The following is a 23,132-nucleotide window of genomic DNA, read 5'->3' as shown; positions in this document are numbered from 1 at the left end:
GTTTCCTAAAAATATATCAAAAGATCTGAATAAATCATAGTAAAACATTAAAATGTGCTAAATCTAAATGGTTACCAAATGGGTGTTTGTTATATTATCTGTTGTTTACTATATATAACATTTGAAACATTTCATTAAATAATGGGAACTATAAAAAAAAGAAACTAATTTTCCAAAGGACATTTACATTAGGCTTTCAATACCCCAAAACACTTTAGCTTGGATTTCTCAAATTTAGAATTTGATATCATCTAAATACCCGTTTACACTATCCTAAAAACAAACAATGCCAATGTTTTCAACCCATATATTTTTTTCATTATTTTTTCCTTCACTAAGTATTTATTGAACTGAGAATGCTATTAAATTCTAACCACTGTCCTAGACAGTTGCACCATTGACCAATTTGCTTCCTTCCTGTGGTTGCTTCAGGTGGCTTTGCTGTGTCTTGCATCGCTCAGTTATCATATGGGCAATATAATTGTATCAAACTCTGCAGAAACTCATCCATTAGAGCTTTCCAACTCTTACATCCCACATGTTTTAAAAAATTCCTACTTGGAAAAATTTAAAAAAATTTTCCATGTAGGAAATTTTTAATTGGTAATTCTTTGTTTTACATATGTTTCTTTATTCTTTTTTTTTCTTTCTTTCTTTTTTTTTTTTTTTTCTGAGACAGAGTCTCGCTCTGTTGCCCAGGCCAGAGTGCAGTGGCATGATCTCGGCTCACTGCAAGCTCTGCCTCCCAGGTTCACGCCACTCTTCTGCCTCAACCTCCCGAGTAACTGGGACTGCAGGTGCCCGCCACCACACCTGGCTAATTTTTTGTATTTTTTTAGTAGAGACAGGGTTTCACCGTGTTGGCCAGGATGGTCTCGATATCCTGACCTCGTGATCCACCCTCCTCAGCCTCCCAGAGTGCTGGGATTACAGGCGTGAGCCACCGCGCCCGGCCTATTCTTGATTTACTCTATATTATCTGTAGAATTCCCTACTTTCTCTTCTCTTTTCTTCAGTTCACCATCCTTATTATTTCCTTCTGATAAAAGTTATTAGCAGTTAACATGGGAGGAGCTCAAGGGTAATTTTAATTTTCTCTTTGCTTATTTATATTCTTTACTGAATGTATGAAAAACAATACAAAAGTTATCTAAAAGAAAAACACGGCTGGGCGTGGTGGCTCACGTCTGTAATCCCAGCACTTTGGGAGGCCGAGGCGGGCAAATCACCTGAGGTCAGGAGTTCAAGACCAGGCTGGCCAACATGGTGAAACCCCATCTCTACTAAAAATACAAAAATTAGCCAGATACAGTGGTGTGCGCCTATAATCTCAGCTACTCGGGAGGCTGAGGCAGGAGAATCGCTTGAACCTGGGAGGTGGAGGTTGCAGTGAGCTGAGATTGCACCACTGCACACCAACCTGGGTGTCTAAAAAAACAAAAACAGAAACGAAACAAACAAAAAACCCCAGAAACTCTCATTGAAAATGCCATTTGATCAAAAAATTATAAAATTCAAACCTTTTAGTATAATATAGACAGACCATTTTACTATCTGTTCAAATCAGTTTTACTCAATTGTGTATAGATTCCCTGTGAATCATTGTTTCTCAGTCCTTCCCCTGCATACACATCTACCTTAAGACATTTGGGATCAGTTTACAGTCTACCATAGAACAACTGTGAAGCTAACTAGATTCACAAGTCTGTAACCCTAGACCCATTAACGTTATGTTTTAACTCAAGCTGAAAAACGCATATTCTATTTATAAATAGTCTTTTGACAGGGTCATTATATGATGCATAAAATTTTTACAGTTAGAAATATTGTATCTAATTTATTTATGTTAGTTTCATCCAGATTACCTCTCCTATATTCCTGTGAGCTACTTGCCTAGAATTTAGGCTCAGTGTACCAGAACATAAAAGCAGCTATGCCAAGCTCATTTTGTTCCTTTGAAGCACACTGTAACACAAAAATTAATAACAATTATTAAGGTTCATACTCTTTCTCAGTGGCTGAAATGGGTTATTATTCATTGAAAAAGGAAAGGAAAAGAAATAACTAGAAATAAAGAGACAGGTGATTTCTAATGAAAAAAACAAACACACAAGGAAAGGGAAAAGAAGCACAAGAAAAAATAAAGTGTAGGAAACTGCAGTGAGAAAGTGGGTTAATGTAAATGAGGTAATAAGTAATGGAACAGGGATTCTTAGATTATTCTTCTTTTTGCATTTTTTTTCTCTTCACATTTTTTACTTCAACCTTCAAAACATAAAGCAGACTGTAAAAGCACAAATATAACCCCTGATCTGGAACTGTCTTTTAAGTCAATAGGCAGTAATCAAAAGGTATAGCTTATAAAATTTAAAAAGGGCTGGGTACAGTAGCTAACACCTGTAATCCCAGCACTTTGGGAGGCTGAGGTGAGAGGATTGCTTGAACCCAGAAGTTCAAGACCAGCCTGGGCAACATGGCAAAAACCCTGTCTCTACTAAAAACACAAAAAATTAGCTGGGCATGGGGGCATGCACTTGTAGTCCCAGCTATCTGGGAAGCTGAGGTGGGAGGATCGCTTGAGCCCAGAAGGCGGAGGTTGCAGTGAGCCAAGACTGCGCCACTGCACTCCAGGCTGGGTGACAGAGAGAAACCCTGTCTTAAATAAATAAATAAATAAATAAATAAATAAATTTTAAAAAAAGATGTGTGTAAGAGAAAAGACAGGTATTTTGACCCACATCATGACTAATCTTTTTTTTTTTTCTTTTTTCTTTTTTTGAGACGGTGTCTCACTCTGTCGCCTGCTGGAGTGCAGTGGAGTGATCTCGGCTCACTGCAACCTCCACCTCCCAGGTTCAAGCAATTCTCCTGCCTCAGCCTCCTGAGTAGCTGGGATTACAGGCACGTACCACCACACCCAACTAATTTTTTTGTGTATTTTTAGTAGAGATGGGGTTTCATCATGTTGGTCAGGCTGGTCTCGAACTCCTGACTTCGTGATCCGCCCGCCTTGGCCTCCCAAAGTGCTGGGATTACAGGCATGAGCCACCACGCCTGGTCGACTAATCTGAAGAGCAGTTGCAAATATTTCCTCCTTGCAGGTGGGATGTTTAAAAGGAAGCCAAAGCGATTTCAGACACAGCTTTTAAAGCAAATGACATAGTATGATTCCCTCTAGCACATACACAGTATGACTTCCTTTACTACCTCACCTTTGTTCTATAAACTGCTGCTTATGTTCTGCAACTACTTACAATGGGAAAGTTAGAACAAGTGACCTACCCTTTAAATGCTGAAGTAAAAAAGGAATGAAAAACGAGTCTAGTTTCCTTCCTCCCTTTTTTATTTTCTCCATCCCTCCCTTCTCTCTCTTCCATCACCCCTCCCTCTTTTTCATTCATCATTAATTTGCAGCTACCAGGACATATGACTCTATAAAGCAAAGGCCAGGTAGATAACTCTAGCTGGGGAACATTTCAGATCAGAAATAGAGTTCAGTTATGTCTGAAAGTTAGATAATTGCAAGTGAAAGCACAGTGACATAGGTTGACCGAAGGAGTGGTACTTACATGCACAAGAGCACTTTAGAAATGCTACTGTCATTGACCTGTAATAGTAAGAATGGCTACAGAGACCTTTGCCATATGGTAGCAGTTGAAGTTGAATGAATGACCCCAGATTATTTTGACTTTCCCTTTGAACTCTTGAACTGTGCTACATGGCTCTAAAACTAATAAATTGGTGAAGTTATAGATAAACTTGATATGTGGAAAGGGAAATGAACTAAAGGAGGTCATTTAGATGATCCAGAGCTGCTGGTCACACAACATTTTTTGTTTATTTATATTTCATCAGCCCACATATCAAAGGATGGAGGAACTGACAGTTGTGTGGTTCAATTACTGTATTTACATTAATAAATTAAGCAAAATTCAGTAACTCATAGCCCAGAAACATGACTTAGAAAAAGAAATGCCAAATTTTGGGACCATTCATTTGCTTCCTATATTTTCAAGGTGAAACTGTAATGTAAAAGGAAAGAAAAAAGATTTCTTTCCACTTGGAAAAATAACATCTGGTTTATTTTCTACCAAGTAAAAATTGTATACATTAAAATAAGATGAATGCTTAATGGAACTAATAAAGGATGCTGATTGTTTAAACTTCAAACCAGTGTTCCTAATAAATTTTAAAATATTGGAGGCAATTATAAAGTTTATTAAAAACAGTTTGGAATTGTCATGGATATGAGGGAATTAAGTCATTTTTGATATATTTTATGCTGGATGATGAGGCTGTGAAATTGTATAATAAGACAATTAAAATCAGTCCTAATTTGACCAAAAGTATTTCAGACTCTGAACTAAATGTTTGAGACAGCACACAAATGAAGATGGACTCAACATTTCCTCATATAATCTCTTTCAGGTCTCACTGGCATCCTTTTTTTCTCTTTCCTACTCTTCCACCCAAGTGCATTCTGTGAAGGGACTCCTAACCTCCACAACTGATGATTACTAGTGATTAATTTAGCAGCATCTGACTGAAGACCATTTTTACCTCAGTTCACACTTTCATTTCTAGGGATTTCCCTTCTTTGTCAAGCATTACACAGAAGTTCACCATTAATCTACAGCTTCAGTATAAAATCCAAAGGGGCTAGATTGCTACGGAATTTTTCCTTCAGTGCAGACACACAACAGCAGCCTTTTTAGAGCCATGCATTAGTTCATGCCATGATTCTCAACAAGAACATTTAAGCATGGTAGCCCAAACAGAATTAGATTTAATTGCTGAGTGTTGGTATAGCAGCAAGTTGCCAAAGAGAAAAAATAGCAGCAAGCTGGGTTTTCATGACTCCAGGCAATACTGGGTGCAGAATGGTATGAACAAAATTTCGAAAATAGACCCTTTTTTTTGTATCCTGAGGCAGACAGAAATAGGACAAGGAAAATTGCTAATATAATTGAAAACTATGGCTATAAAAAGACCACATGAATCTGAATTCCATTCAGGGTTTCATGAAACATTAATCCAAAAATATGTTTAAGGTCTTTCTGAATTCACCTTTGTTCTACAAGCTGCTGCTTATGCTCTGCAACGATGTAAAATGGGAAAGTTAGAACAAGTAACCTATTATTTAAATACTGATGTCAAAAAAGAAATGAAAAACTATGGTAATTGCCTCCCTTCCTTTTTTTATTTTCTCCTTCCTTCCCTTCTCTTTTTTCCATTGCCCCTTTTTTATTCTTTTTTTCCTCTTAAAATACAAAACACTTGAGTACCAATATACCTACTTTTTCTCCCTTGTCAGTTCCAAGGGAGAAATATAATATATATAATATTAGTCTTTCTAGGTAAAATCCACATCCAACTGTTTTATTGTAAAATAAAATTATTTTATATAATAACCCTTACTGTGTTTCATAATTATTTGCTTTCTCTACTAATAAAAGTCACATGGAAATTAAGTCAAATTCACTTTAAAAGGTAGATTCGAAAGTGATGCAAAAACACATATTCAAAGGGTGTAAGTGATTTCAACTTATCAACCAATGCATTGACGCTTATTCATGGACATAAAATAACTCACTGAAAAATGAAACATGAGTCTGTGTTCCCAAAATATTTAAGTTAAAAAGAAGCAAGTCAGTATGATAAATCAGGCATACTTATAAAATACTCTGACATCAAATACATGTAACTATACAAGTTGAATTTTTCAAAGCTAATGGAAAAGACATCACCATATATTCTCCGTTTCTATTTCTAATTTAGCCTACTTCTGATGATGGAGTACATTGTAGAAAAAGCCCTCAAGTTCTCTATAAATCTTAGCTGTATAATTCTTGTTAAAAATGAGAATAAAAATGTAAATTCTTTCTCAAGGAGGTGCTGCCTAATGGTGAAAGAATACTATTTAAAAAATCTTAAATATATACAATAGATTTAGGATTTACGACTGTAAATATTGTGGATGAATCTACTTTGGAGAATGACAGCTGCAACTGTAAAGGGTAGCAAGCATTTATTCACATAATTAAGTGGCTAAAAATGCACAGTAAATGCTATCACTATGTTTAAAATGGATTCCATAAGACTCAAAATATGCCCTTAAATTCAACTTAGTGAATTAAAAAAAAAAAAGACCAAATTCCCTTTCACAAACTACTTTTGCTGTGCATATGCTAATCATTCTGACCTATAATGCTTCCTGAGGTCCTCTTTCTTTCAGGGTCTCCTCTATCACCCAAATATATTAGGTATCTCAATAAAGCCGATTAAATGATTTAAAGGATGAAAATTTGCATTCTCCTCCAGTAAGTCATGTTTATAAAGAGTAATGTCATGCCTTGCCTTTATCTCTCCTTTCCAAGATGTCTGAACTTGGAAAATTAATTAAATAAGCCTTACTACCAACCTGACACCATCTCTGATAGAGAAAAATGTGGCCTAAAGAGGTATTACGGCATTTTAAAGTTACGTAATAAGGTTCCAAAAACTCAAGTCTATTCTAGGAAAATCTGCCTTTACCAAATTCTTTTTTTGTGACTTAACAATAATTTGGTGAAATTTAAAATAACTCACTCATGACTATTCTGTGAACACAGGACTCAAGAATGGTGATTTTCCTACAGACTTTTTTCACCCGATTAGTAAAGACCTTTAGTTTTCAAAGCCAAAGACATTTCCTCTAGTCATATTTTAGAACAACATAGCCTGAATTCATAGATTATGATTTTTTAAAAAATGGACAATATTTCAATTTGTAAAATCATTAAGGCCCCATATTTAACTTTTGCAACATTCTCTATATGCTTAATATGGCAATATCTACTCTGTAGCATGTATAGATGTTAAATAAATGCTTGCTGACTTATTATGACCTACTGGTAGTTTCAGCAAAACTGAAAGTATAAACAACCAAGGAAAAATAACAAAACAAGATCAATTTCAAGTTTTACATTTACACAGCACATCCAAACCATTATGGTCTTTTAAGCTCAGAGTATGTTTTCTAAACACATTTGGCTCTCTGACTGAATTTTCATGTAAAAAGTAAAATGCACACAGGATAACAAGATATAATTCCTCTCATACTGTACCTGAAAAATTCTGTTTTTACATTCATGATGAATTAGCTTTGTCATGACTCCCTTCCATTTTCTGAAATTTCACCAGAATATCCCTTCTGAGGAACACAAAGGTCTAGTTTATTCAAATTTTAGAGATGGGTAAACTGGGGCAAAGAGAAATGCAATTATAGCTCACCACATCTGATTAAATCAGACACAGATCCGGCAGTAGAAATGATTACTTCTTTTAATCACAGTCAGTCACATATCTGTTTAACTTTGCTCTGCTGACTCAAAGATCTATATCTTGTTTACAAGATATGAAGAAACAGAGGGTATTTAATAAGTAGCACTTAATAAATGAATAAAGAATCATTCAGAAATATCATCATTTACTAGGAAGAGGCAGCAAGAAGTAATCTAGGACTAATAATATCACACTATATAAAGTTAACTGAAATTTAATGATATTGGCATACATCTTTAATATAAACATTCAATTCATACACTCCTTCAACAAACAGTGATTGATGATGCTGTGGGGAAGTCCTTGTCCCAATTTCTAGAGTTTACTCCTCCCTTTACCTTCCACTACAATGAGTACTGTAAGGAAGACTGAGCTGTCCAAGGAAGAAAACAGGATGTAGATCCCATTGCAACTCAGAATTTGTCAGGTAAAATGCCTTGAAGTAGGCTGGATTCTGTTAGAAGTTAAAGTGCATTTTCCTAAGAAATAATGTTACAATTAGTAGATAGATTCCTACATTAATCCATATATGTCAATTTAAATCTCAATTCAGTTACTAATAGTATAATATCAGCTAATTAAGAGTTATATGAACACTAGTCTAGAAATCTAGTCACTATAAAGTTACTTTTTGTGAGGAAGTGCTTTGCCCACTTATAAACTGGTGATTGCTTGTAGTGTATGACATATAATAGAAAACAAGGACAATATAATACTGATAATAAAAAACCACTATTCCTATTAGTCATCTTTGGGGTGTGTTTATGTGCATAACTAATCCAGACACTAAATGGGAAAGTGATTTTGGAGAAAAAGACAATTGAAAAACTGGAGAAGATAGTCACCTGGCAGAATGAAAAGAAAGACATTAAGTGTTCATGTATTTCATATTCTATATCCTTTACAATGACTAGGAAAAAGAAGTAAGGCAGGAATGGTACAAGTGCTGATGTCAGGTTAAGTTGATAGTGGAGCTAATACTTGTTTCAATCAGGTTGTGGCTAATCACTATACATAAAACGTATTTTACTCTATGAAAAACATAACAGATAATGTATCTGAAAGAGTTAGTTGAAACAAAAAATAACTTTACCTTTGGACCTTTAATATAACAATAAATATTGATAATAATACAGTTAATATTTATTGAGTACTTACACATATCAGGCATTGCACCAAGTAATATTAAGCTGTTAAATACTTAAGATACCCCAAAAGGTGGTATCATTCCTATTTTACAGGAATATGAGGTGCAGAGAAGTTAACTTGCTTAAGGTCACAAAGTTAATAAGGGACAGGGTTGGGTTTCAAATCCAGGATTAGGATTCAAATCTAGCCCCAAACTTTAAACAGTATGTTAAATTGATCTTCAGTAAGTCTACTTCAACAGTACAAGAAAACCAACAAAATATTAATAACTGCCAAGCAGGAACATTTTTAGAATATGGTGAGAAGCTGATTAAATCTGTTTCTTTCAGAAAAATAAAGAGGTTATTTAAAAAAAATAAAAATATGTCTCACGATCTCAAGCCCTAAAATCACATGGTAAGCACAGGCTATTTAGAGACTCTAGGTATCCAAAAAAAAAAAAAAAAGAAAGAAAGAAAAAAAAAAGCAACACAAAGAATTTCCAAACATGAAATTTCAAGTGCGTCTTTAAATAACAAATGACTTCAAGAAGTACTGAGCTACTTAAAAGACGGGATTACTATATCTTCCTCAATTCTGGGAGAGAATTAAGCCTTAATGCATTTATATTCATTGTGTGTAATGAATAAACTTGTTTTTTGAATATAGAATGTCAACATCTTTACAGGATCTTAAGAAAATAGCTACACATATTACTTCCTGTGTTCTGTGGCTTAGCTGAAGAACACTGGTTGAGAAGGAAATGCTTTGAAAGGGAAAAAAGGTGACCAGGGAAAATTGATAATTCTACTTGCCAAAGTCTAGGCTATACATTTCACCCAAATGCATGTTTGGGAGTAAAACCCAAAAGGAGCAAAAGAAAATTTACCTTGTTGCTGGTCAAGAAGATACTTATTTGAGTCTTTAAAAATTACACTAGGATTGGTGGTAAACCAAATCTGTGTAAATCCATGGAGATGAACCATAGCAATATATGACCATGAGCTGCTTCACATTTCTTAAACCTCTGTAATGTATAGAAAGCTGCCATTTTCATTATTTATTTATTTATTTATTTTTGGCCAAAGCCAGGATTTTAAAGTAGACGTGGCAACAAAGTTCATTTATGTATCCGAAGTAAGGATTAGGAGATAATTCAAAAGGAGAAATAACAAAAATGACAAAATTTAATGTCACACTAAATGTCAAAGATGAAAAACAAGGAAGAGTAAAAGATAACTACAAGATTTCTATGCAGGGAAACTTTAAGAACATTACCATTGAAAGAAGTATTTAGAAAGCAGAGCTGGACATACTGAGTTTGATATTACAAAAAGACATTCAAACAGCAGCTGGAACTATAAGTATAAATGCAGGTGAGCTGTCATTTTACTGCTATCACATTATAATATGACATTATAACATATCATATTATAATGTGCCATCATTTATTTGGGCTCTAACTAGCTATATGTCTAATTAATCTATTTCATTTGTAAATTCTCTAGAACATAGGAAAGAAAATTTAGAACATCATGATGATAAGCTAATCTGTGTATATACAAAGCTGGACTTCACATAAGTACTTTATGGACTCTCTTCATTCCTACTTCCATGAAGGAGAGGATATACATATCTCCTTTCTCTCTCAAAGATACATATAGTTTATATATTAGTTTTAAGGGAGCTTAAGAACTTTCTAAACTTGTTACACATCCATTAATATTCCCTCATCTTAAACTTTAAATTTTTCTTGCCCTATTTTCACTGATGACCTCTTTTATATTGTAAATGATCATTATATGAGGCAATATACAAGGATAAGCAGAAATTCGCTAGTGCCAACTACAATAGTGTGTTTTAAAAATATTTTTATTATGGAAATTTAAAAATGTATGCCCAAGTAGACAGAATTCTTCTCAATTCTTTTTAAAGAATGCTTTAATTAGATGGATATATCAAATATCCCTGTCAAACAGAATGTAATGTGTTTTCCCATTATCTCTATGGCTTAGCTACTAATATGTATGTCAGAGAGAGATATATATACTAATTTTATTTTTAACAAGACAATTTATATACTCCAGTTCATTTCTACAAATTTGAAAGTGAGGTAGGAATCAATAAATTTTAATAGCAGCAGTTGTAGTGTTTTCAAAAGATAGAATTCTAAGATTTCTTCACACTATCTCCAGTTTTCTAACTATAGTATACAAATGGCATAAAAATAATACATGTGAATGAAAGGGTGGAACACTGTAGATAAATATATTGAAATAAGTAATAAATCATTATTAAAGATTTTCTAAATGAGATTTTATATAGTAGAACATCTTAGGTGATTATCTCACAGTATAGAATCTTTATTTTTTGGCTACAGTTTCTTCCAGTTTAAACAGTTTGTGGTTCTGTGGTGTTTAAGAAATGTTCCTATTTTTTCTTTTGAAATAGAAAATGGTATGGTGTTTAAAGTTCATTTACCTTTCTTCTCTTCCTTTTTTCCTCTCTCCCTTCTTTTCTTGAATATGTAGACTTACTCACTGCAATTTAACTGAAACTTCTGTTTGCAAAAGCTCCAAAACTGTTAGGCAGTCCAAGTTTGTTTAGATCAGAATTGGTGTCCTAATAGTGTCTAAGAGTTCAAAGGGCAACTATTTTGCATGTTACAACTTTAAAACCATCTTTCCTTTAGATAGCTAGAAGTTCTTAAGCATTAAATAAAAACACAATTTTCAGTCCCTGTCTAGTCAACAGGAAATAAATTATTTAGCATCTAAATGTCAAATTATCTAAATCAACCTTGCTACTGGGAAATCTAAGACATTAAAGATAAGGCTGTAAAGGGTTCAATTTGGACCAGTAAAAGCATGACAACTTGGATGTTTATTAATTTTCTTTGGTTTAGATACTGTGTTACAAATTATAATAAATTCATATCTATATATATTCCAGCTTCTCAAATAAGTCAGAAGGAATTCAGTTTCTGTCAGAAGAAAGTATTAATTCTGGCTTTGGTTTATACTAAGGGAATTCTGAAGCAATCTTTTCAAAGGATTTGAAAAGGGAACTCTGCTACAACACTGCTGGAACAAAGTTGAAAATCAGTTAGAAACGTGAAAGATGAGTTCTTTTTTTTCACTTTGCTTGAAGGGATGAAAAACTGTATAATATGAGACACTGATCTCATTACATTCACAATATTTTATGTATTCTAAATGTAAAGCCAATTCCAAAGGCCAAGAAATAACTGGCAGATTATAATTAAATAAGGCATAGGAGGTAGCTCAATATTTATCAAATGACTAAATAAGAGAAAAATAACAATAAATTACATAACAATAAATTACATAACAATAAATTATATAACCATAAATGTTAGATGTCTAACATTTTCTTGAATTAAAGTTTTGTGTCTTATAGGTGTATCTTCACATAGTATATACCCCAAACTATGTAATCAACCTGAGCAAAGTAAATGGATGAAGTGAAAATACACACTACTAACGTTTTGTATTAATTAAAGTTTTGTATCTTATAGGTGCATCTTCTCATAATATATACCCCAAACTATATAATCAACCTGAACAAAGTAAATGGATGAAGTGAAAATACAAGACTACTACATGCTAGTCACAGAGCTAATGACTTTTAACAACTTCTTAACAGGAGAAAGCATGGTATTTAAGGAAAGACAATTTTCTGCCACTCACTTGCTAGCTTTATGATCGGCAAGATAGTTAACCTCTCTGCGTCTCAATTTCCTCATCTTTAAAATGAGGATGACATTAATATTTACCCCAAACAAGGCTGTTATGAAGATTAATTGATAATGAGATATCAAAAGCAAAGCTTATCACAAGTAAAATAATTGTGTGTATATATATATGTATATATATATATATATATATATATTTTTTTTTTTTTTTTACAAAGGGACCATAACTACGTGGAGAAATGTTTTTGCTAAATAGTATCAGCCAGCTGAGGTTATAAATCTTGTTCCTATACAACTCATGGATAGGTTCATTTTTGAGCAAGGCTTATTTTTTTCATCTAATGAATGACACAGAAGATAGTGATATGCAATTGGTAAACCAATGTGCTACATTAGGGATTGGAGACTTAATTTCTAAAATAGTGTAGGTAAATGAAGATGATGATGTAAATGTAAGGGAAAGAAGAGATCGAGCCATGGAAGGTTTGGCTACCTCCATAGCGATGCTATAAAATAAATACTGTACTTTGTACCAATGATCCTGTCAAGAGGTTTCCAAATGAAAAATTGAAAGCTAAGAAGAATATTCCTTGAAATTTTAATTATTAAGGTTTACAGTCTAAAATTCTGTGAAATATTTACCAATTTAAGACTAAAAAGAAACAATTATTTCTAGGCAGAGGATTATCACGAATATTACTTAAGGAGTTCTTCATTTTATTGGTCTTTATAGCATCATAAATTAAACATAAACAGCACCTATGGAGACCACAGAGATGTGGCATTGAGTGAAAGAGAGAAACCCTACCACGAGTGACAGAAAGAGAAACACACTTCATGACAAATAAAGAAAGCCCATGTGTCACAATGAAAGAAACAAATCTAGATGAAGCCAGAGTTAAGAGCTGAGTGCCATGGTGCAAATGCCACAGCATACATAATCCCCCCAAGAAGCCAGTTCCACATTCCAACGTGAGAGCCCTCCTGCACACATGCTGTCATAGAGAAAGTAATACCCTGATGGATGCTGTAGGCTGTGATTGGAGATGATGCCAATGGTAGACTTCTTACACACTCTCATGGGAAATGGAGAATTGCCTGGATGAAGTGGCAAAAAGAAATGGGTTATATATTTTTTACACTAGCACTCATAATCTTTGGGAATTAAGAAAAGACCTATAGAAAATGTGGTGATGAGATGATACCAACCTTCTCTTTCAAATGTCTTTGTTGATACTAAAAATAGCTCATTTGGCTTTCTTTTCTTTGCTTCTCCCTAGTGGTATGTTTCAAGAAGTTAACTCCCCAGGAAATCAGTTTTAAGAGAAAAAAACCTCACAGTTATAACTTGCAAAGTTAAAAATTGAAGAAGATAGCTGCAATTCTATTGACTCAATAAATTCAACTTTGTGAGGCTATGGGTTTGTCATGCTATTTCTTTTGTTTTCTTCTTAAAATTTGAGATCTGCAGATGGTATTCTGCCTCTGGTTCTGCATATACTACCTCGTATTTTAAACAGTACTATCTTTCAAGGGTTTTCTTTGGGATGACATTCTGAGATAATATTTCTGCAATCAGAATTAAGCTGATAATACTGGCTTTAATATGGTAGCTACAGTGGCCTATACAAAGTAAATACATGTAGAAATTATGTTGTAAAGAAAAGAATGAAGGTCTTAAAATTCATAGGCTACTGAAGTCCTTTTTTTTTTTTTTAAGATGAAGTCTCACTCTATCGCCCAGGCTGGAGTGCAATTGCACGATCTTGGCTCACTGCAACCTCTGCCTCCCAGGTTCAAGTGATTCTCCTGCCTCAGCCTCTCGAGTAGCTGGGATTACAGGTGTGTGCCACCACGTCTGGCTAATTTTTTATATTTTTAGTAGAGACGGGGTTTCACCATGTTGGCCAGGCTGGTCTCAAACTCCTGACCTCAAGTGATCCACCCATCTCGGCCTCACAAAGTGCTGGGATTACAGGTGTGAGCCACTGCACCTGGCCTGAAGTTCTTTTATTTACCTGTCATATTTCAAGGTACATATACTCTTTCTTCTTAGCTACTCAAACAGTGCCCCTACTTTGAAAGGAGACTTAATGGATATTCAAAGTCTGTTAATAATATTTCAATAAATCTGCTTTTCGAAAACAAGAAAACTCATTTATTCTATAGTTTAACACAGTAAGGATAAAAAATTAAACCTCCTAAAAGACAAGGAAAATAGGCCAAATTTCATGTAAAATATTTTACTAAAAGAACATGAATCTCTTTACTGTTAATCTCTTCTAGATTACAAGAATCTTAGGAAAATATAAGTAGCAAAAAATTATTAAAGTCATCTAATGAGATTTTAAAAAAGGGATACATCTTTTATTTTATATAAAATAGATGTATATTTATTTTCTATTTAATAATCAATTTTGGATGTTTTCCTATGTCTGTGGTTAATGAGACACAACAATCACTAATTGAATACAAATCTTCAGCTATCAGACACAGACATATATAGATATACAAACTGGAATCTTGCCTTTAGCCAATTTGAGTTTAATAATAAATTACCTAATTCAAAAGAGTCATTATGGAATAAAGGTAGTCACAGCAATCAAGTTGGCTATCTGGGTTTTAGTTATTTCAATGTGATGTAGTGACTGCCAAAAAAAAGTTATTCAGACAACAGTGCATCATTCATAAAAATAGAGAAATTTCCCCCTAAAACAGGTGAATTTTCCCCCTTTGGTATCCTCATCCCTTTCAGGCAAGTGCAAAGTGCAAGGCAAAATAAATTAAGGCAAAAGGAAAATAAAATGAGAAAAATGGTGAGGGCGAGCATGTTATTGACCATGTAAGAAAACACGTGCAAAATATACCTCAGATACACTATAGGTAGATGAGCACGAGGGAAGCCGAGCCTGGTTTTGCAGTGGGGAAAAGAAAACACTGTTAAAGAGGAAAGGATAGCATAGTAAGGGTCACAGAGGGTTTAGATGGCTCCATCACCAACACACTTGGCCAGATAATAAAACAGCTTTATAAGCAGACACTTGAGTTTGAAAACATGTCAAGACTCAAGTTATTTGAAGGAAAACTTTGTGACAAAAAATACCTTGCTAAAAAAAATCCATGATGGAGATGACTCCCTCTGTTCAGAATCTGGTATGATCTTGCTGAGAAGATCCTCATTTAAGAAAGAAAGCAGAACGCTGGACAATTTTTCTTACGGTACTGCACTGATCTTCACTGGCTTAACACTAGTGAACTACATGGGAGGTTGTTCATAGAATAACTCTACCATACATGTTCACAGTATTCATTAAAGAGGGCACCAAAGCCAGTATTCTGATTCTTTTTTCCTGTTTCAACTATTCCATTTTTGGTATTACTGAACCTCTCTTTCTCCACTGAAGAAAGATGACAGTAGAAGAATCAGAAATGCACTTATTATCAGATTTGTTCTTTAACTGTATTTCCAGTGCCAAGCACAGCAGAATGTAGTAGGTGTTCAATAAATGCTTATTTAATGAATGAAAATACAAATCCCTTTTCTTCTATTCTTAGAAAACTGAACTTATGAAATAACATTCAGGAATTTTAAAGCTTACGATCAGAAAGAGTTGTGCGAAAAAGTATCATTGCCACTTATTGCTTTGAGGCACTTTCTACAATATAATGGCAATAGCAACACTATAAAAATATAAAAACTTAAACACACAACTCTTCAACAGACTTAACCTTTATCAGAATGATTCACAGAATTTTTGGAACAGCTATTTTATCACTGATTTTTAAAAATAGCTATTTTATACTTACAACAATGTTTAACCTTTATGATGCTGAACTGATAATGTTCTTCCCTGTTCTTATTTTCTACGTTGTCACACTGCCATGTTCAATTCTGTGTACTCTTTTCTCGTTAGGTTGTCTCACAATGCCATGTAAGATGAAGTTGTTAAGTATGTATTCTCTATTTACAAATACTGCAGGAAGTATCAAAACACAAAGGTACGGTGGGGAAATGAAGGTACTGGAGAAGGTGACAGTAGAAGAATCACAAATGCACTTATTATCTAAGATTTGTTCTTTAACTGTATTTCCAGTGCCAAGCATAGCAGAATGTAGTAGGTGCTCAATATATGTTTATTTAATAAATGACTATACAAACCCTTTTTCTTCTATCTTAAAAAACTGAACTGATGAAATAATGCTCAGAATTTTAAAAACTATCACAAAGATTTGTGCTAAAAAGTATCATAGCCACTTATTGCTTAGAGGTACTTTTGAAAATATGGTAAATTCTATACATGTTCAGAAATTACACATTTTTCAGCCATACACATATCTGAATTTCTTTAGCAAAATGCTAGTTCTAAGAAAATCTTGCTGTGTATGTTTGTTCTGTGTCTATATCTATGCCCATAAAACTGAAATACTTTATCTTTCAAAACAGTTTGAGAGTCTTGTCATTGTTAAAATTTACTCAGTTCTCTATTTTCTATTGCTAGGAAAATTTACTTGAGATATTTTATTAGTACTTTATCTTTGAATTAAAGTCAGTTCCGAGGAGGGCAATTCTATGGTGCACATTAAACATCTCAGAAATGGGTCACTTCCATTCTAAATAATGTCTTAGGCCACTGCAGGTGATTTTATTAATATCATGAGATTTTTTTTTGTTTAAAGCACAGGATAAGATAGATTTTTCTTTTTCTTTTTTTTTTTTTTGAGACAGTTTTACTCATTGCCCAGGCTGGAGTGCAATGGCGTGATCTCGGCTCACTGCAACTTCTGCCTCCTGGGTTCAAGCAATTCTCTCACTTCAGCCTTCCGAGTAAGTGGGAATACTGGTACCCACCATCATGCCCGGCTAATTTTTGTATTTTTAGTAGAGATGGGGTTTCACCATGTTGGCCAGGCTGGTCTTGAACTCCTGACCTCAGGTGACCCACTCGCCTCGGCCTCCCAAAGTGCTGGAATTACAGGCGTGAGCCACTGCGCTTGGCCATTTTTTCTTATTTTTATAACTGAAACCTTAGAATTGAACTAACTACATTAAGAGAATAATAAAAATTACTCAAAATTAGTCCAAAGACATAATCCTAAAATTGACTTACTGTTATCTTCATCATTATTGTAGTCTGGTCATATTTATAAGACATCATCTACCAAGATACTCAGATGTTACATAATTATTATAAATGAAATAGTAAATAAATGAATATTATTAATATAAGTAAATGCCAAAATGCCAAACAAGGAAGGCTCAAACAATGTTCTACATAAAAGAATCAAGAGACACTCAAATTTGCTTAAAGTAAGTAGAGTTTACAAACTGTTTGCTCACCTAAGGACTATTAAATATTTACTTATCTAGGGACTAATGTTTCATCTGTTCTTCCCCACTCAAAGTTAGCTGATTCGATTCAAATACCATTTAGATTTTTAAGGTATGATATATTACTTGATCATGTCAGTGTATCTTTTCCAGTTGTATAAAATTTCCCATAGAAGGTATATGATTTTAGGTGAGGCCAAATCAAAAGTTCATCATGGTCTTCAGGGGAAATATCTTTGTTAAGACGTAATGAAGTAATAAATAGAAAAATGCAATGTGTTAAATGAAAATACTCTAAAAACATATTTTATATAACATTTAAGACAGCAATAATGAGATTTATCTTTGTATTCTGAAAACCCAGAAATGAGCCTCCAATAAAAGAGAAATTTATAATCTATATTCTATCCACATTAGAGTTCCATATTTGAAGACTTTGTGTGTATGTGTGTGTGTAGAGGGGGAAATCTATGTGAAGAGAGAGAGAGAATAGCTAGAGAAGACAATAAAAAAGAAGAAAATAAAAATGTAAAGGTAGACAATTTGAGGAGATCAACCTTTCCAAACATATGCTTCCTTGTAGAATAATCTGAAACCATCCTCAGAAAAATGAGCAGGCTTCTTTTCTCAAGCTTTAAAATGAAGAAATTTCACAAACTGCATTATAACCATTCCTACGTCAATGTTATTTTGACACACTAACCAGTTACAGCAGGACTCAGCAAACATTTCTGTTTAAATAGAGAGTAAATATTTTAGACTGTATGAGACATATAATCTGTGTTTCAACTATTCAACTCTGCTGTTGTGTAAGTAACTGCAGGTTATGTGCAAATGAATGAGCATGGTTATAATTTAATAAAACATTATTTTTAAACACTGAAATTTGAATCTCATATAATTTTCACATGCCATAAAATGTTCTTCTTTTTATGTTTTTCCACAATTTATAAATGCAAAACTCATTCTTAGCTTGTGGGCCTATAAAAAAACAGGATTTGCTGATCTCTGAGTTATCGCATTAACTCAATAAAAATAAAAGTACAAAACCCCCCTAAAGACAATAGGTATCTATTTATCAAAAATATAAGAAAGTAATTCAGAGCTAAGGCTGCAATGAAAATACTCATCTTTAAAGATCTATAAAATCACAGTTACCCAATTCATTATTTATATTAGCACTATTTCATACTATCCCATATTGGCATTCAGGAAATTAATTGTTAAACATTTAAAAATCATGGTTCAAAAGATCATTACTTTCTAACTTGATTCAGGTATTTTTCTTAACACTTATTAAAAAGGTAGTCTTATTTTGGGTGACAACTCCTCCCTTGACTTTTTTCACTTTAAATACCATCCTTTAATTTGTGTTAGTATAGTTAAGTACTTATAGATAATTGTCATATTCCTTCCATTTCATCACTTTCCATCTTAGTTTCACTTATATGCCAATAATCTGTCTTCATGAACCATATTTCTTTTTGTTTATCATAGCCCTTAAAAAAAATCACACTTGGTCAGCCAAAACCTATCTACACATATTTGTAGCTGAATAGAAAAATTTAATATCATAATACATAAACTGAGTATTCAGATGAAAATACAAAATTGTGGCATATGAGTATTTTCATTCCTTTCCTTTCTTTTCTTTTAACTATCTTTATTTAATGAACATTTATCTACTTTTTTCCTGAATATCTTAATATTTAGGCTCTCTTTGGCCCCACTGCTCGTCAACTAATCAAATTCTTTGTAAATTTACCTTGATTTATATTCTGTAAAGAAAGTATTACTTTGGATTATCTTATTCTATGTTTTTCTTTTCTTTTCTTTCTTTTTTTTTTTTTTTTGAGACAGGGTCTCACTCTGTTGCCCAGGCTGGAGTGCAGCAGAGTGATCCTGGCTCACTGCAACCTCCACTTCCTGGGTTCAAATCATTCTTGTGCCTCAGCCTCCCAAGTAGCTGGGATTATAGGCATATGCCACCATGCCTGGCTAATTTTTTGTATTTTTAGTAGACAGGAGGTTTTTCCCTTGGTCTCAAGTGATCAGCCCGCAAGTAGGGAGGATACTACTTGCCTTTAAATTTTTTTTTTTTTTTGCTATATTGGACAGTTAATAGGATCCTTAGACTGATATACTTCATATTTAATATTTTTAGAAACAAGGTAATCGGAACAAAGTGTTTCTCAGTGAGGCTTCCCAAAGTGCTGGGTTACAGGCATGAGCCACCGTCCCCTGCCTTATCCTGTATTTTTCAATTCTCAACATTGTCTTCACTGGCCTTCAAGCCTGTGCATTACTTTTAATATTCTTCTTAATAGATTCATCCATTTGACTAAATGGAAAATTAATTTTTCCTCTATGTGGTTTTATTCTTCAGTTACTATTACTATCAGCACATCACCAATCTAAGGATTTGTAGTAATTTTTGTAGTCATTGAGGTAGTAAAATTCTGCTTAGGTACAAGATGATGATTTTATTATTACTAAAATTACTAAAAACGCACTTAAAGTTCAAAATACTTCTGCTTTGAATGATATAGAGAAAAAGATGATGCATTTTTAAGTTAAAAATCAATAATCTAATACATCCCATTTTATGAATCAATGTTGAATAAATAATACATTTTAATATGAGAAATAAACATTATTCAAAACATTGTATCTTAGAATATTCTATTTTATATTGTTGATTACATTATCCTTAATCAATAATGGTACAGGGCTCTTCCCTTTCTAAAAAATAACATATTGTCTACATCATCCAATTCAAGCATTAATGATTTAATTAAATCCTTATCTCACACTTCTGAATGATGTCAAACCTTCTATATTAAATATTTAATTTTAAAATATATTAATTTTTATTTATTAGCAAATTAAACTATTAGCAAATTAAATCTTCATCCTGCACTTCTGAATGATATCTTAAATTCTCCATAAAATAAAATATTTAATTGAATTTTTAAAAATTTAACTATTAAATAAAATATTAGACTTTATGGGCCACATAATCTGTGTTTCATCTATTCAACTCTGCTGTTATGTAAAAGTAACTGTAGGTTATGTACATAAGAGTCTGAGTTAAGTCCGTTAATTCAGAACAAATGTGCTTAGTTGCCAGATTACCTATGATGATACTCTAATAGTAATTATTTTCCTTGAAAATTGAAATGGAATCATCAAGGCTGTAACCCTCAGATCCAGCTCATAATCTGTAATCATGCTGACATAACTAAGGGTAGAAGACACGACCAACAGAAAAATCTCCAAATGAAGTCTCATGAGAAGATCCTCAGAAAATTATACAATTGTATAAGGAACATGGTTCTGACTCTTTCATCTAATTGAAATCTTCACCAGCATTTTAATGAAGTAAAAGACACCTCATATACTTGTTGATATGGTTTGGCTCTGTGTCTCCACCCAAATCTCATCTCGAATTGTAATCTCCACATGTCAAGGGAGGAACCTGGTGGAAGGTGATAGGATCATGGAGGTGGTTTTCTCCATGCTGTTCTTGTAAATAGTGAGGGAGTTCTCACTAGATCTGATGGTTTTAAAAGTGGCAGTTTTCCCTGTGCTCTCTCCCTTCCTGCCGCCATATACAACGTACCTTGTTTCCCCTTCACCTTCCGCCATGATTGTAAGTTTCCTGAGGCCTCTCAAACCATGTGGAACTGTGAGTCAATTGGACCTTTTTTCTTTATAAATTACCCAGTCTCAGGCAGTATCTTTATGGCAATGTGGAAATGGACTAATACACTTGTTCTTGTGTGTGTACACCTACAATAAATTTTCATGAAACAAAATCATCACCGAATGCCAATTTACTTCATTTTAGAAACAAAACCTGTCTAATATAGTCTATGGTTCTGAGAATAACTTTTTCTTTTTAGCATCAATTTTTAATATTCAAGGCACTTTAAGGTATACTTGGGTAGTAGGAATTAAAGGGTAAGGAGAGAAACTGAAAATTCAGCTAAGCAATTGATTTGCATGTTTCCTTAGCTGAACTCTCTAGAGAGGATACTACTTGCCTTTGGATAGGTTTTTTTTTTTTTTTTCTATATTGGACAGTTAACAGGATCCTTAGACTGATACACCTTATATTTAATATTTTTAGAAACAAGGTAATCAGAACAAAGTGTTTCTCAGTGAAATAAAATGAGATTAATCATTATATAGTAGTACAGGTGTTGAAAAAAGAAATTAAATAATGGCATGAGATAACCTAATTTTTAAGGCATCAAATTTTAAATTTGATGTTGGTCTCTTACTAACTCATTACCATACAGAAATCAGCAAGTCTCAACTTTTTGGTCTCAGTTTCATTGAAAAGAAAAATTACTTCTCATGATTGATTAGGAAAGAGCACAAGACTAAAATACATATATTAAAATATTTTTATGGGTTTCTAGAATAATTAGGTATGTCCAGACTGATTTAATCATAAAATCCATACTAATCTTTTTTTAAAAAAAAATGATAAAATAGGTTTTGGGGAGTGATTATGGATGGTTTTCAAAATTCTATAAGAATATGTGCAGAAAACAAAGAGTAGCTCAAAGGAAGAAGTAGAGATATGAGACACATGTATTAATTCCTTCTGTTTAGTTATTAGAATTAACAACTTATTAATAAAAATCACTTTGTATTTCAATAATCAGAAATTTAGCGTAGAGATACACATGACTATGTGTGGTATACAATTAAAAACAAGCTGAGAAATAAGATAATTATCATATCCCTAACTTTAATTCTAGTTTTTATAACAAAACTATTATAGCTGTGTGAATTAAATGAATGGTAATAACCTTGTGAGAAGTAAATCGGATACCAGGATTCACAGGAACTTTTTTGGAAACCCCAGAAATGAAAGCCATAAATTACTGTAGTAATTTAGTTTTTCTTCTGCTACATTTATACCAAAACCAATTTAGAGATTTTTCTTGAAAATCTTGATAGTCTGAACTATCTGTCACAAAAAATACTATCATGAATTCTGACTATATGATGTATGTACAGGATTGAGTGGATACGAGGTACTGTCCTCCTTCAATGGTTGTCTTGGGTATATTAGACTTTAGCTCAAGTATCTGTAAGATGCTACGTGAAGGTGTTCCTGGTGAAGGTACTTACTGCTAATTTTCTTATTTTTAAACAAAATGACATACATTTATTCTAAAAGAGTCTGAGTTAAGTCTATTAACTCAGAGCAAATGTGTCTACTTGCCAGATTACCTATGATACCCTAACACTGATTATTTTCCTTGAAAATTGAAATTGTACCATCAAGGATATACCCCTCACATCCAGTTCATAATTTATTATTCTGCTGACATAACTAACAAGGGGTAGAAGACATGACCAATAGAAAAATCTCCAAATGAAGTCTCATGACAAGATCCTCAAAAAAGTATACAATTGTATAAGAAATAGTGATTTTTGAAAAGAAAGATTTTATTTTGCACTGGGGCCAAAATATTATTAAGTCAACAGCAATGTTAGTCAGTGTGGCTTTAGGGTCCTCTACCCTGCTAATTTAATCTTTATTTCATAAATGGGAGCATGAAGCCGCAGCTAGAAAAGAAAGAAAGAGGGGGAAAAGAGACAGAAAGGAAAAAGATG

At 33.3% G+C, this 23,132-nt stretch overlaps 1 protein-coding gene across 26 annotated transcripts in view; it reads right to left on the bottom strand.

Annotated features, from left to right (window-relative positions):
* GPHN (gephyrin) overlaps positions 1–23,132 on the bottom strand; it is a 675,135-nt gene that overhangs the window by 170,925 nt on the left and 481,078 nt on the right. For 12 of the 26 annotated variants that reach the window (XM_034937122.3, XM_034937124.3, XM_034937125.3 and 9 more), the window contains one exon: positions 15,034–15,075. The exons of the other annotated variants lie outside the window; for them this stretch is intronic. In XM_034937122.3, the coding sequence (XP_034793013.1) occupies positions 15,034–15,075 (42 nt within the window). The remainder of the gene's footprint in view (positions 1–15,033; positions 15,076–23,132) is intronic. 26 annotated transcript variants of the gene reach the window in all.

The sequence above is a fragment of the Pan paniscus genome, chromosome 15, assembly GCF_029289425.2.
Source record: "Pan paniscus chromosome 15, NHGRI_mPanPan1-v2.0_pri, whole genome shotgun sequence".
Lineage (NCBI taxonomy): Eukaryota > Metazoa > Chordata > Mammalia > Primates > Hominidae > Pan > Pan paniscus.
Note: the sequence above shows the minus strand (reverse complement) of the source record. Positions and strands in the feature narration are given on the sequence as shown.